The sequence below is a fragment of the Vipera ursinii genome (assembly GCF_947247035.1).
Source record: "Vipera ursinii genome assembly, chromosome: 2".
Lineage (NCBI taxonomy): Eukaryota > Metazoa > Chordata > Lepidosauria > Squamata > Viperidae > Vipera > Vipera ursinii.
In genome coordinates this window covers 217,740,084-217,754,239 of record NC_139513.1, presented here as the reverse complement: position 1 = coordinate 217,754,239, position 14,156 = coordinate 217,740,084, and the positions used below count along the sequence as shown (strand labels likewise).

The window sequence follows — 14,156 nt, the reverse complement described above, 5'->3', positions numbered from 1 at the left end:
GGTTCTTTATTCGTGAGGTACAGTATCCTCTCAGAGAAGTACTCCTCTTTCTAATGCAAAATGGGAAGGGTCCTCTGCTTCCCAGCTATCTGAAATAATTCCGCATAGCTTCTATTGACCTGTTAAATTTTGGAAATGTATGCATGCTCAGTCTTTCTGGAAATCTTCCAAATTTCTTTTTGCTATCTGGCTTTTCAGATTCTCAGGGGGAAAAAATGTTGGAAGGAGTTGCACAGTGTCATAAAGATACATATGTTGTCGGTGTGTGAAATTAGGCATTTTATGGAATGCTTGGGAAATCTAAAAGGTAAAGGTAAAGGTTCCCCCGCACATGCGTGCTAATCGTTTCCAACTCTAGGGGCCGGTGCTCATCTCCGTTTCAAAGCCGAAGAGCCAGCGCTTGTCCGAGGACGTTTCCGTGGTCATGTGGCTGGCATGACTAGACGCCAAAGGTGCACGGAACGCTGTTACCTTCCCACCGTAGTGGTCCCTATTTTTCTACTTGCATTTTTACGTGCTTTCGAACTGCTAGGTTGGCAGAAGCTGGGACGAGTAACAGGCGCTCACTCTGTTATGTGGCACTCAGGATTCGACCCACCAAACTGCCGACCTTCTGATCGACAAGCTCAGCGTCCTAACCCACTGAGCCACCGCGTCCCTATATTGGGAAATCTACAGAATGCCAAAAATGGGACATCCAAGTATGAAACACTGAATACTTCACACGTTTCCTAGGCATTCTATGCAGTGGCAAAAGGCAAACTGGCAAAGTATAAAATACTCCTGCTAATTTTCCATTTTAGCTTTTCGTCTTGCAACAAATAGGTCAATACCAGTCTTTTTCTCTTCTTTTTCCGAAAGTCCTATACTTTATTTTGCATTTCTTCTTCCATTTTCATATGTGTCTTTTCAATAAAGGGGTAGGGTTAGGGTTAGTCTTTTCACGAGTCTCTTTTCATACTTCGCCAAAATAGTTCCTGTCATTCTGCATAATGCCTAGCTATTGTATACAATGTCTAAGGAAAGTATATAGCATATTAGAATAACACAGACATTTCATACTTTTCCTAAAAACGCCACACATTCTGTAGATTTGCTAGGCATTCAATACAGTGCCAGCTTTTCCTACATTGTCGGTAGGATATATAATTCCTGGCTCCAGTATGAAACGTATACAGTAGGTTTTTAATTTGTCAGCAAAGTGCATAGTAATTTATTCCTGCAACAGAAAACCTTTACTATTAATTGTAGTCAAAATAAAATTCATTTGTGAAAAAGCATCTTTAGAAGTTAGCTCTACGTGCAAATAAGTATTAAATGCAATACAGTAGAAAGCATATCACCAAGAAGCAAATATGGTGCTGACAGAAGAATGTCTGTAACAATTGTCAGACCATCCAACAGTTGAGAAAGCCAAATAAAAAGAAGCTTTGAATTGAAATTGTGCCACAGCGGATTATAGAAGCCTTTGAAAAATATAACCTTACAGCAATTCATATAAAAGACTTGTTTGCATTTTGCATGCAAACTTGTTTAGTTGTTCCTCCTTTGGGAAATAGTTTGCATTTTACCCATCTGAACTAATTTTCTAGTTGAAGCATTGACTGTTAGAGCTTATCCTGGAGCAGCCTTGAAGGAACAGAACCTGCAATCTATTTTGAAAAATCCCCCCAAAATTGTATATCGTCATGTTTATAATTGGAACTTTACTGAACAGTTAAAAGAGCTGTCGGAGAGGTAGTTTTTCCCCCCAATTATTTCTTTTATTCCCTGCTTTTCCAAGCAGCAATTTTATTTGGCTTTCCACCTATGGATCCAGTTGCTCCAAGTTCTTTGCTTTGGGAGAGTATTTTTTTCTCCTGATAATCATGTAGGCTTCCCATAAAATCTAGCTATTGTGCTTGGACCAGAATGTTGGACTCTTCAGGCCTTTGGTGTAATCCAGCATAATTCTTTTAATTCACATTAATGAACCCTAAGATAATACTTTTTTATGGAGTGCCTTTATTGTAAGTAACTGTACAGATTAGGACAGTTCTTTTTTTGTTATAAAGCAATTAAATCTGCAATATTCTGGATGTTTTAAGAGGAAATAACTGCTGTTTTTCTTTGAAAATAGCCCCAATCTATTTCACCGTCAGTCTCTATTCCTCTTTGTTTAATAGCCTATGGCATAAATTGAAGTTAATTATCAGAGCTGACAAGTAACTCTGTTTTCTGTCTGCTCTCAGAGTCTCTCCGAGGCAAAGATGGAGCTGAGGAGAAAAGATCAATCTCTGCGTCAGCTCAATAGACATCTTACCCAGCTGGAGCAGGACAAGCGTCGACTGGAACAGAGCATCCATGATGCGGAGAGTGCCCTCCGCATGGCAGCCAAGTGAGCACGGGGGGCCCTTGGGGAGATCACTTGAAACAGACAAAAGATCAATTCTTACTTTCATGCAAAGGATTTTTAGTCCTGGATAATGCGGGTGCTGGAAAACAAAAGTACAGCTGCCTGTCTTTGAAATGGTAGTAAAAGATCCTCTTGAAGAAAAAAGAACTTAGTTCAACATATTAATGTCTCTTTTCAATCATTTCTTCAATGTCCACGGACGGGGGTGATCAACAGAAGCATGAACTTGTCTTGAGTTCTACCCCTAGGATCTACCACCTGGGTTGAGCAAACCATCTCATCAAAGGTCAAAGTGGTTTTGAAGGGAAGAGACATTAGTATAGGACGGTCTATGATAGTTGAACAGTACAGCACATGTGTGAAAATACTCGTGTGCCTACAAGTACGCATTGGCTCAGAGGTTGTAACAGTGCACAACTACGGTCATTTCGGGTCTCTTGACTAAAAGCTCAGAATTGGCAAGTAGTAAATACATAGAAAACCAAGGAACCCATCATTCCTGTAGGGCAGGGGTGGGGAACCTTGGCTCTTTTATGACTTTTGGAAGTTGAATTCTGGGAGTTGAAGTCCACAAGTCATAAAAGAGCCAAGGTTTCCCACCCCTGTTGTAGGGAAATCAAAACAGCATATACCAAAAGATATACCTAGCAGAGCTTTCACACATGACAAAACCAGGAACTTTTAGCTACACTTAAACAAACAGATAAAATAGCCTTTTAGATACACTCCTTGTGTCAAGCGTTTCTTCAGATTTAAATGGATAAGAAGGCATACTGCTAAAGACTAGTGCATATGAAAACTCCATGAGGTAATCATCATTAGCCCGTCATTTTGAATCATAGACCATGTAGAAAACTAGGGTGTTTCATAAATGTACCCACATACTAGTACCCAGAAGACATTACACGGTTTCCAGAGACTTTCAGGTACGTTTCAAACTCTGTTCTGCCAAACATCTTGTGAGTGAAAAAACAAAGTTAGAAAGGTTTCTTCATCTGGACAAAATGGATTGTTTTGATCTTGCTGTCTCCTGGTTACTTCAGTTCTTTCAGGGGCCCCAAGAAAATTGAGGTTATACAGTCACTTCATGTATCTGTCAGGTGCTTTTCTTATGCATTATGCATTCGTGGATTGTGATGATAAAACGTTAGTATTTTTATCCTCAACAATTCTTATTGATTTGTACTGGTAGAGAATTCTAGAATTTTTTTTTCAACCATGAGAATCATTTTCTGAACTTCTGGAAGCATGTGCAGAAGTTCAGTAACAAAACTTAGGAAGACACCCATCCCTTCCATTGCTATCTCTGATATCCTTGGCAAACAGATGAGATATTGTCCTTTGCATGGAGAAGTTTTATCAGTCAACTGTATACAACAAACATTATAGAGGTGACTCTAAAGCAGCAGAAAAGGAATGGAAAGTATTGCTTTGTGCTAGTTACTTTATAGTTAACTCAGCTAAACATTTTTATATACGACACTGACATTACCTGAAGACAACAAACCTTGGGGCCAAGCTAATGATGAATGTCGGATATAAACATGTTATAAGCTCTTCAGCTTCCTGTTCAAAGAAATATCATACAATTAAAAATAAATTTATAATGCAAATGATAGGTAACCAACAAAAACATTCGCTATAAAAAATAGATTACAATACAAGAGTAAAAGCAACAAAACAAAACTTTAAAAGTAAAACAGCAATAAGAATGCATTCTTTTTATTCATTCAACAGAGACAAAGAATTAATTGTTAGTCACATGAAATCAGTGGAATCTATCTTTCAAAATGTAAGTAATATTTTTTGATAATGCTTTACCATCCACAGCTGTATTTCAAGAAATTGTGCTTTTTCTGCTAGAAAATGCTGATGGAACTTGAGAAATATAATTGTAAAATAATAACCAGTCAAAATATACAGAGAAAAGTTCTCGCTATCATATGTTAGCAAATTTTATTTATTTATTTTATTTATTTTAATTCCATTTATATTCCGCCCTTCTCCGAAGACTCAGGGCGGCTTACAAGCTTAGCAGTAGCCTTCATTCTATGTATATGCCTGCTTGTTAGGGTTTTCACACACAACACAAGCGGCATTATTACAAAGTCAGCTTACTGCCCCCAACAATGTAGGTCTGTTTCTACAATTAAAAATTTTAGAAAATATACTCTTTCTAAATTTTTGTGATAATGTTCTCTCACTGTTGTACTGTACAAAAAAAATCAAAATTAATAGTATGCATTAATATTTTAGTCAGTTAGTTTTCTGGCCTGATTTTTCTAGATTGTTTGCAGGAAACTGTGTTTTTGTGTGTCTGTGTGTGTGTGTGTGTGTGTGTGTGTGAGAGAGAGAGAGAGAGAGGGGAGAGAGAGAGAGGGGGGGGAGAGAGAGAGAGACTTTATAGATAATATTTCATTTTTTAAAAAAACCATCATGGTGCAGATTCAGTATGTTTTGGTAAATCATTTCAATATTCCCAGCCATATTAAAAACAAAAATGAATGAATGAATGAATGTAATGGAACAGAAGGGAAGGGAACTATATGATACAAATGTTGCCCACATAGGCTTTTATTTGTATATCGAAAAACACTGACCTAGTGAAGTTACCAAAAGCAAAAGAATGAATTAATCTAATCTGCAGCAATAGTTGATATTTTGACCATGTTGCTTCTTTTCTCCCCCCCCCCCAATTCTCACACACAAACACAAAGACAGAAAATATGAGTCTACAACAGACATTTTCCAAATGGAAGTTCTTTAAATGACTCCATCCTTTTAAGTTAAATAAATTGGGTCAAATACAGCCTGTGATGTTGAGTGTGACAACAGCTGGCTGGGTTTTGGATCCCTAATGTTGCTGTCAGTTTCCTCCTATCACCGGTGGCAAATTACTTTCAGTCTTAGTGTTCAGAAAAGAACTTGTGCTTCTTTCCAATAAAGGAGCACATATTTAAGCCTAGGCTCGCATGCACACACACACAAAGGGATACAATGCACTACCTCCCACCCACCCCCACCTCAGCTGTCGCAGAGATTGTGGTGGAAGGGTTTAGGGCAGGGGTAGGCAACCTTGGCTCTTTTACAACTCATGGACTTCAACTCCCAGAATTCCTGAGTCAGCTGACTCAGGAATTCTGAGAGTTGAAGTCCATGAGTCATAAAAGAGCCGAGGTTGCCTACCCCTGGCTTAGGGGCTGCACCGTGAGGGAACCAGAGTAACCAATCTATCATGTCCCTGTGCTTGTGTGCATTGGCACGTTCTTCATTATTTGTTGTAATATTTACATGTGATCACTTCTGTATCACACGTAAATGGAAAGCCAAATGAGAACATTAAGAAGGCACCCTTGAGAAATAAACTCAGAACAATTGTTTAATTATTTGCCTTCTAAGATGAGCTGTACTAGAATTTGGGGAGATCAAATAACTATTTAAAATGTCTTAGCAAGCTTAGCAGAGCCTTACAATGCCTATTTAACACAGTAGCTTATATTTTCGAATGAAATGAACGTTAATCTGTTTTGCCAAGCTATTCGGTTGAGGATGAGTTTCTCATTCTCTTTGGATTTGGCGACCTTTCCTTCTTTCCCTGGTTCTAATCTAGCCTTCAATTTACCACCCTCTGAATTCCTAGTACCCAACCAAATAATCATGCTGGCTATGGATTCTGGGAACTGAAGTTCCAGTAGTTTGGTGGTTACTAGGTTGAGTTATGTTGTTGAAAGCCCTTCATGCAGTTTCTTCTCCACAGCTTAGTTTATTGCTGATGCATCGTCTGTGTGTGTGTGTCTGTCTGTCTGTCTGTCAATCATCTATCCTTTGATCAGAAATATGGTACTTCAAACAGATATAGTGAGGAATAATAACATTGGTCCTTCAGAAAATAATTCCTTAGTCTTGCAACTAAGAACTTATGTTTTATATCTGTTTCTGGATTTTGGCTACACATTATACCTGTTACATAAAATATGCTGTTTTAGAGAGTGAAATTGTGAGAGATTATTTGCCATTGCCAGTACCTTCCAGTTTCAGAAACTGTCTACTAATATACCAAATTTTACCCATTGAGTCCAAAGTGTTTCCACCTATTTAGCATAATTCAACTGGGGGATTATTGCCATTTCTGCACATGAGGCATTCCAGAATTTTCCGTCCATCTTATATAAATAATGGAAAAATAATTATTCAGTTGTTTCTTTGTTTATTGAAATGTTTTATATGCCCCCCGCATCTCAACCTGTAGGCTTGCATGGGAGGGTATCAATACATTAAAATGTAGCAAAACCTAGTATAAAATGAACACAATAATTTAAATATTGATAATAAGCCTTATTTGTTTGTATTCCACCTTTATTATTTTTACAAATAACTCAAGGAGGTGAACTCCTATTGTTTCCACAACACCAACCCTGTGAAGTGGATTGGGCTGAAAGAGTGACCGGCCCAAGGTCACCCAGCTGGCTGTCATTGCTAAGGCAGAACTTGAACTCACAGTCTCTCTATAATAATAAATACATATACAGTAGTAAAGATAAAGGTTCCCCCGCACATGTGTGCTAGTCGTTTCCAACTCTAGGGGCCGGTGCTCATCTCCGTTTCAAAGCCGAAGAGCCAGCGCTTGTCCAAGGAAGTCTCCGTGGTCATGTGGCCGGCATGACTAGACACCAAAGGCGCATGGAACGCTGTTACCTTCCCACCATAGTGGTCCCTATTTTTCTACTTGCATTTTTACGTGCTTTCGAACTGCTAGGTTGGCAGAAGCTGGGACGCGTAACAGGCGCTCACTGTTACGCGACACTTGGGATTCGACCCGCCAAACTGCTGACCTTCTGATCGACAAGCTCAGCATCCTAACCCACTGAGCCACCACATCCCTTAAAAAATACATATAATAAACACATATAAACAGTAGAGCATCATTGAAGCTTCTAGTATACTGTCCAAAAGCAAAGCCTAAATGAACCTAACATAAAGAAATCAAGAGACTCCTCTTCCCAAGAAGACTATTTTTTTTAAAGTCTCATCCCTTTTTTCATTCTATCCAAGCAATTTCCTATTCAAATATACTGACAGCAAGCAAATTTCAGTTCTATCCTAAGGAAAGGCGTTCCAAATTTCTGATGTTGAGGTTTGCCCTTCAGAACGCATTATGGATTTCAGACACTTGTTATTCGTGGTTGTTAAAAACGTGACTAAACTGGAAGGAAATTTCACTGAAACCAATAGACCTACTCTTTTGTACATAATCTTACAAAAGTTGATCAGTATTCAACAAGTGACTGGCTGGATTGAAGAGCAGCACGAGTTTTAACCAGGATGTACGTGATTTGTACCAAATCTTAAATGGTTTTATGGTCTGTACAGCAAACTGAGGTTCTGTATCGGCTCTCACTGTTGACGTAATTGGGAATATCTGCTGAAACGCATCTGTTTTGCCCAGGGGCCCTGTCATTTTTCCTATTATAAAATCTAAGAGAAGGAAAGTATGGAAAGTAAAGTTGGAGGTATGTGTTGGATATTACATATGTTGGGAATCACCTTAATTACGCATAGAAATGGCAGAAATAAGATTCGTGAACAGTGATCCCCACTTTACATTGGATCTACTTTCCCAAAGAGAGTTTTTATTTGTCCATCTTTGAAAAAGTTACTTGCCACAGTCTGAAATCAGGAGGCACTGCCCATTCAGATATCAAAACATGGAGAAGAATATTTTTATTTATTTTATTTATTTTAATCCCATTTATATCCCGCCCTTCTCCGAAGACTCAGGGCGGCTTACAATCTAAAGCACAAATCAATGTGCTTAGCAATAGCCTTCATTCTATGTATATGCCTGCTTATTAGGGCTTTCGCCCCCCCCCCAGTGGCATTATTACAAAGTCAGCAGCTCATTGCCCCCAACAATCTGGGTCCTCATTTTACTTACCTCGGAAGGATGGAAGGCTGAGTCAACACACACGTTTGTCTTTCTTACTAAAGCCTTGTGTCTACTTAAGATGGGGATTTGTTTTTTCATTTGAAGAATCAGGTACAACAACTCATTTAAAAACCCAAGGATTCCTGTTCTCGAGCAGAGAATATTTTGAGAATTCTGCTGATTTTCACACCACATAATTCAGGTTTGTTTATCTTAATGCAGTACGGTCACCACCAAATATGGCTGTATCAACAGAAATGTTGTTTGGTGCTCAGCATGGAGGCACCGTTGTGTTATTTTAGTATTCATTTTGTGCCACTAGCATCTTTAGCGGTGTATTGAACCTTGAAGCAGTGTTGAGGACTTGAATTATCCATAGTGAATACAGGTAGATCAGAACATCCAAATCAAACAAATTTTTCAGTAAATTAAAATGTTTTAAATTGAAGGGCCAGGGAACTTTATTTGGGATTACGCAAAGATGTACTTATTGTTATTCACTGTTTACTGGTACAGCATGTTAGCTGAGTGCCCTTATAATTAGGTATGCCATTTATTGTACCTTCCTTTTTTAAAATTATGACCTTGTTTTTACTTGGGCTGGAAATATAAATGCAGCGTTCAGACAATCCTGGCAGGAAAGTGACAGATTTTGGAGGCTGTTCTTAGATGATTGAACCTATTCTTGGCTTTGACCTACCAACCTGGCACTTGCCACAAGTGAAACACACCAGTAAGGTACAGGGAAAAACACCAAACATTTTCCAACATTTTGAAAGCATATTTTATTGTTAATTCTTAAGATTATCCCATGGAAAAAAATATTTGTAACACTTGCTTTATCTTAATAGCCTCGTGCCGATTGCATTGAGAGATTATTTTCTCCCTTTCCTTTGAATAATCCCATTTGTTGTTTAGGGAGCTATTTTTCAAACACTTTAAGCATCTTCTTTGTTTAGATCCCCAATAACCTGATTTTCTTGATCTGTGTTCCCAAGGATCAGTTGTGTAGGACATACAGGTGTTAGCACAGCTGGCTTGCTGATGACATCTCTGTCCAGATAGCTGTCTAGTGTGTCATCACTCATATTGTTCAGTGTCATTCTGACCTAGCCAAGCTAAAAATGGCACTCTAGCTCGGGAGGGATTTGAAAACCTTGACAAACTAAAGATAAAGATACTGAAGAATGTCATATCCATGTGTTTAACTGTTTTAGCTGAGACAAATTTAAGTAACTAATGCCAGAGCCTCTCTGATTTAATTTTTTTTTTGAAACCTGAAGGATTTTTTTTGTTTTCTTTTCTTTTTAATGCCTGTGTATTGTATACTTTGCCTTAAGTGAGGAAACATCCTTGTGTGGAGTACTGTGAAATTAGTTAATGCAGTTATTTTCTCCAGACATGGGTTCACTTCCAGCGCAAGGTCAATGAAATCTGTTCATCAGGGACAAATTATTGTGCACATCCCACAAATATAGAATAGCTTTGGCATAGTGTGTAGTGTTTGCTTAAGAGGGCCTGGATCAAATTATTCTTTCATCAAGCTAAGTTCAGACTTTAGCATACTCTGTTTTACATGCTAGGAAAATGTTCACAGAATTATAGTGAATTTTCTATTGATAAATAATAGAAAACTCTCCTTTTTATTCTGGCTGAAACATTGACAGTACAGGCATATGTATGTCTACTCAGAAGTAAATCCAATCAGTTGCAATTAGACCTATGCCCACAAAGTTTTATATAGGGTTGCATTGTTATTCTTATACATTTTTTTCTTTTTTCTTTTAAAAAAACACAACCCAGCCTATTGACTGAATCATTCAGTGATACTACTTTCCCACTGCAATCCTACACATCCTGACCTAGGAATAAGTCTAACTGAACACGTTGGGATATTTTTGAATTATTGAAAGCTGGATTGGACTGGTCTAGAATGTAAAACCTGTACACTGTAGAATAGGAAATTTGGAAGAGACCTGAGGTCATCCAGTTCACACCATCCCCCTGGAGTAACATACTCCAAGTACCAAATAAATTCTCAACTGTATATCAAATCTCTTACAAATGAACTTGTCACTATCTGGAGGCAAGTTTTAAAAAGGGTGACAAAAGTGCCTCTTTGATGCAAAGATGAGTTAAGCAACATACTTAAGAAGTTTCAGGCAATGTTTTTGCCTAAGCACATTTAATTAAAAGAGGGGATGATAATAACCCAACAGACTTATAGCTGATTTCTTCTAAAGAACAATTCCTTCCTGACCCGAATTGTGGTCATCAGATGCTGTATGTAAATCAAGATAATTGTTTTAGACATTGCACAGTATTATCTCTGGGTGCAGTTACTGTGTTAACTCAAATGAATAGGAAATACCTACAAAATTAGAAGTGGGGCAAAATTGTTTTGCAGTAAGGGGAATGAAACAGAGCAAGAGATAAAAAAAGCGAAATACATGGCAAAATCCAGCCAAATTTAAGCACTTTCATGAGTGACCACTTGAAGAGAAAGAGGTAAGCATGAGTTTAAAGGTCTCCTGTTTAATATGTGTGTGTGTGTGTGTGTGTGTGTGTGTTTAAAAAAATACTTTTTTCCCATTTTTATCTGTGAAGAACATCTTGTGATATTTTACACAAATAAACATCTAAAATGAATTGGGATTTACAAATTTAGGTTGTTACAACTAGTTAGACTTTAAACTTGTCTTTAGCGTGCAGAAATTCACTTTTTCTAAAATGCTGAAATCTGTTTGTAAAGTAATTGCATTTATTTTCATTTCATCTTTCAGGGAGACTGCAATAAAATGAAATGAAAACAAAAGCAATTTTATAGTTACTATGAAACAGCAGTAACATTAAACAAAGCACTTCTGTAGTAAAAATAATTCTTCCAACTGAGCTAAGAAATAAACTAAGAGGCACTTTGTTGGCAAACAGAATTAATAGTCTCATTTGTATATTTTGAACTTAATTGATATTTCGGAAGAGATTTGTGATAACATAGGACTTTGGCCTTTGAGACCACTGGGAAAACCTTTATAAGTTGACTTGAACAAATTGACTTGAACAATTAATGAAAACTCTCTCCCTCTTGATCCACCATTCTTCTACCTGGCTGAGAAAAAAAAATCAAGAGTATGTCTTCAATTTTTGTTGGGCCAATAACATATTGCAATATTGTCATGGTTGCTGCAATCATTAAAGAATCTATACTGATTCGGGGGGGGGGAAGCCTTAACCTTCCTTAAATTTTCCTAATTTGGAGCACAATATTTAATATATTTTGGCATTTAATCATTACGATAGCTGTCCACTCCTCCCCATCATCAGATTTTCCCTGTGTCCAGTATTTTGAGTTTTGTTCTCACTTGAGATTTGCTTCACACCTGTAGGTGGAATGAGCCGTGTTGACTTTCTGATGAGTTTAGAGAACTAACACTGAGGTTACTGATGATTAAAATTTTATCCTGCCAAACAGATCTGGCTTCTGTATATAGAACTCTTCCGTCACTCTTTTAGAACGTAGAATAATAGAGTTGTAAGGGACCTTGGAGGTTGTCTAGCCCAGCCCCCTGCTCAAACAGGAGACCCTATACCAGGGGTAGGCAACCTTGGCTCTTTTATGACTCGTGGACTTCAACTCCTAGAATTCCTGAGCCAGCATAGCTGGCTCAGGAATTCTGGGAGTTGAAGTCCACGAGTCATAAAAGAGCCAAGGTTGCCGACCCCTGCCCTATACCATGTCAGACGAATGATTGTCCAGTCTCTTTTTGAAAGCTTCCAGTGAAGGAGCACCCACAACTTCTGAAGGCAACCTGTTCCACTGGTTAATTGTTCTCACCGTTAGGAGTTTTCTCCTTTAATAGCAAGATGGCAATTTGTGGAAATGGATGCGGTATGTGTTTTTAAAACTCAGTTAAAATGTGAGAGCGGGAGCACTAAAAAGAGCCCATTTTTAAAACTGCAGCCTCTGCATATTTATTGCTTTGCTTCGTAGCACCATCGTGTGTAGTGGATTTCTGGGCCATAGTGGTATCATTCCAAGTTAGCCTGTGATCCCCAGAGCTTTCGGGGGAATGTCCTTTGTCTTTAGTTTTCATTATAAAACCCCCATTTTTATACATTGCTCAAAAAAAAAAATATAACCTTGCCTTTCTCTTTTCTTCCTAGCATCCATGCCCCACCATTCAGCTGGGAAAGCTCCCATCAAGGAGCTAAAGGGTTATTAGGATGATAAAATCCAGATTCTCTTGACTTTTAAGGTTATAGCCTTAAAAGAATGGCAGAGGAGGGTGTGAAGGAAAACAAGATCATTCAGGCACCTGCTTTTAATCATTCTTTGAGTGGCTTGCTATGGGGAAAATGGCCTACTCACCATGGCCTCCATGCACTGTCCTGTTGCTGTGTTGCATTGGGCAAGACCTTCTGACAAGGGAGGAAGCATCCCAGACCAGTTGGACATAAGTAATAGCAGTGTGGAATGGTATTGTTTCCTCCATATAAAAAATATTTTATATTTTTATAGTATTTGTACAAACTGGGGTTCTTTTTAAAAAAAATATCACAGCGAAGAGAAAGGATTTGAGCAATGGCTACATATGCAAAATTCCCATGCCTATCATATCTACTGCAGACAAATCTGCCTTTATTGTATCTGTTTGCATAAATCATCCGGAAAATGTTCCCAGATGCACCATGAAATAGACAATTTTAATTACAAGCTAACTTTTGACACCTTTATTCCCTCTCACCAAGAGTCTCATCTCAGTTCCCCCAGAAAACTGCCTCTGTTTCCAAAATGTAGAAATTAGAAGCAAATACACTTTGGGGAGTTTCTTCTCCAGTGCTACCTTTGAATATATTCGTGCTCTTATATATCGATTCCTTTTCCACACGTATGACCTGATTCATCAATTAAAAAAAATTGTGTCACACCTAACAACTGGTTTGTGAATGAATGAACGTATATGTTTAGATGGTTTCACTTTTTACTTCTTTCCCTTCACCACCACCACCAGGGGTGTAATAAAAGGTAAAGGTAAAGGTTCCCCCGCACATGCATGCTAGTCGTTTCCAACTCTAGGGGCCGGTGCTCATCTCCGTTTCAAAGCCAAAGAGCCAGCACTTGTCCGAGGACTTCTCCGTGGTCATGTGGCCGGCATGACTAGACGCCAAAGGCGCACAGAACGCTGTTACCTTCCCACCGTAGTGGTCCCTATTTTTCTACTTGCATTTTTACGTGCTTTCGAACTGCTAGGTTGGCAGAAGCTGGGACGAGTAATAGGCGCTCACTCTGTTACTATGTGAACAACCGGTTCTCTGTGTGGATGCTGCTTCCGGAAGTCCATTCTGGGCCTGGGCAACAAAAAAATTAGCTAACCGGTTCGAACTGGCTGAATCCCACCACTGCATGGGTGTCTATATACTGTCTCAGGATAGCACGCTTTATACAACAGAAATAAACCAATAACTCTGTTTTTTTAAATACTTCTACATAAGTTTGGATGCATGGAAACTTTAATCTGAGTTCACAATAAAAATAGAATCTTCAGACAGGACATAAATAAGCTTTGGTCTTCTACATTTTAGAAGATATTTGCAGATTTTAGATGTCTGGAGAAAAAAGTTGGCAGTTTAGCTTTGTACTGACCACATTCGTATTCTGGAAATCCTAAAGAAAGATCGGACTAAGGTCTGCAGTTTCCTTCACAGCATATTCCCATCCAAGTTGGGAAGCACCTTGTCTTCTTTAGAAGAAAATATTTTTTTTCTTTGTGTAGAAACCCCCCCCCCCAAGTACTTTAGGGGATGTATGTAGAGCCCATTCATTCCATAGTTTCT

The 14,156-nt window shown here is 38.4% G+C and overlaps 1 protein-coding gene across 1 annotated transcript in view; it reads left to right on the top strand.

Moving 5' to 3' along the window:
• Positions 1 to 14,156, top strand: part of CCDC171 (coiled-coil domain containing 171) — a 206,664-nt gene that overhangs the window by 130,467 nt on the left and 62,041 nt on the right. Inside the window, exons 23-24 of the mRNA XM_083352873.1 lie at positions 2,232 to 2,377; positions 4,133 to 4,187. Of these exons, the coding sequence (XP_083208999.1) occupies positions 2,232 to 2,377; positions 4,133 to 4,187 (201 nt within the window). The remainder of the gene's footprint in view (positions 1 to 2,231; positions 2,378 to 4,132; positions 4,188 to 14,156) is intronic.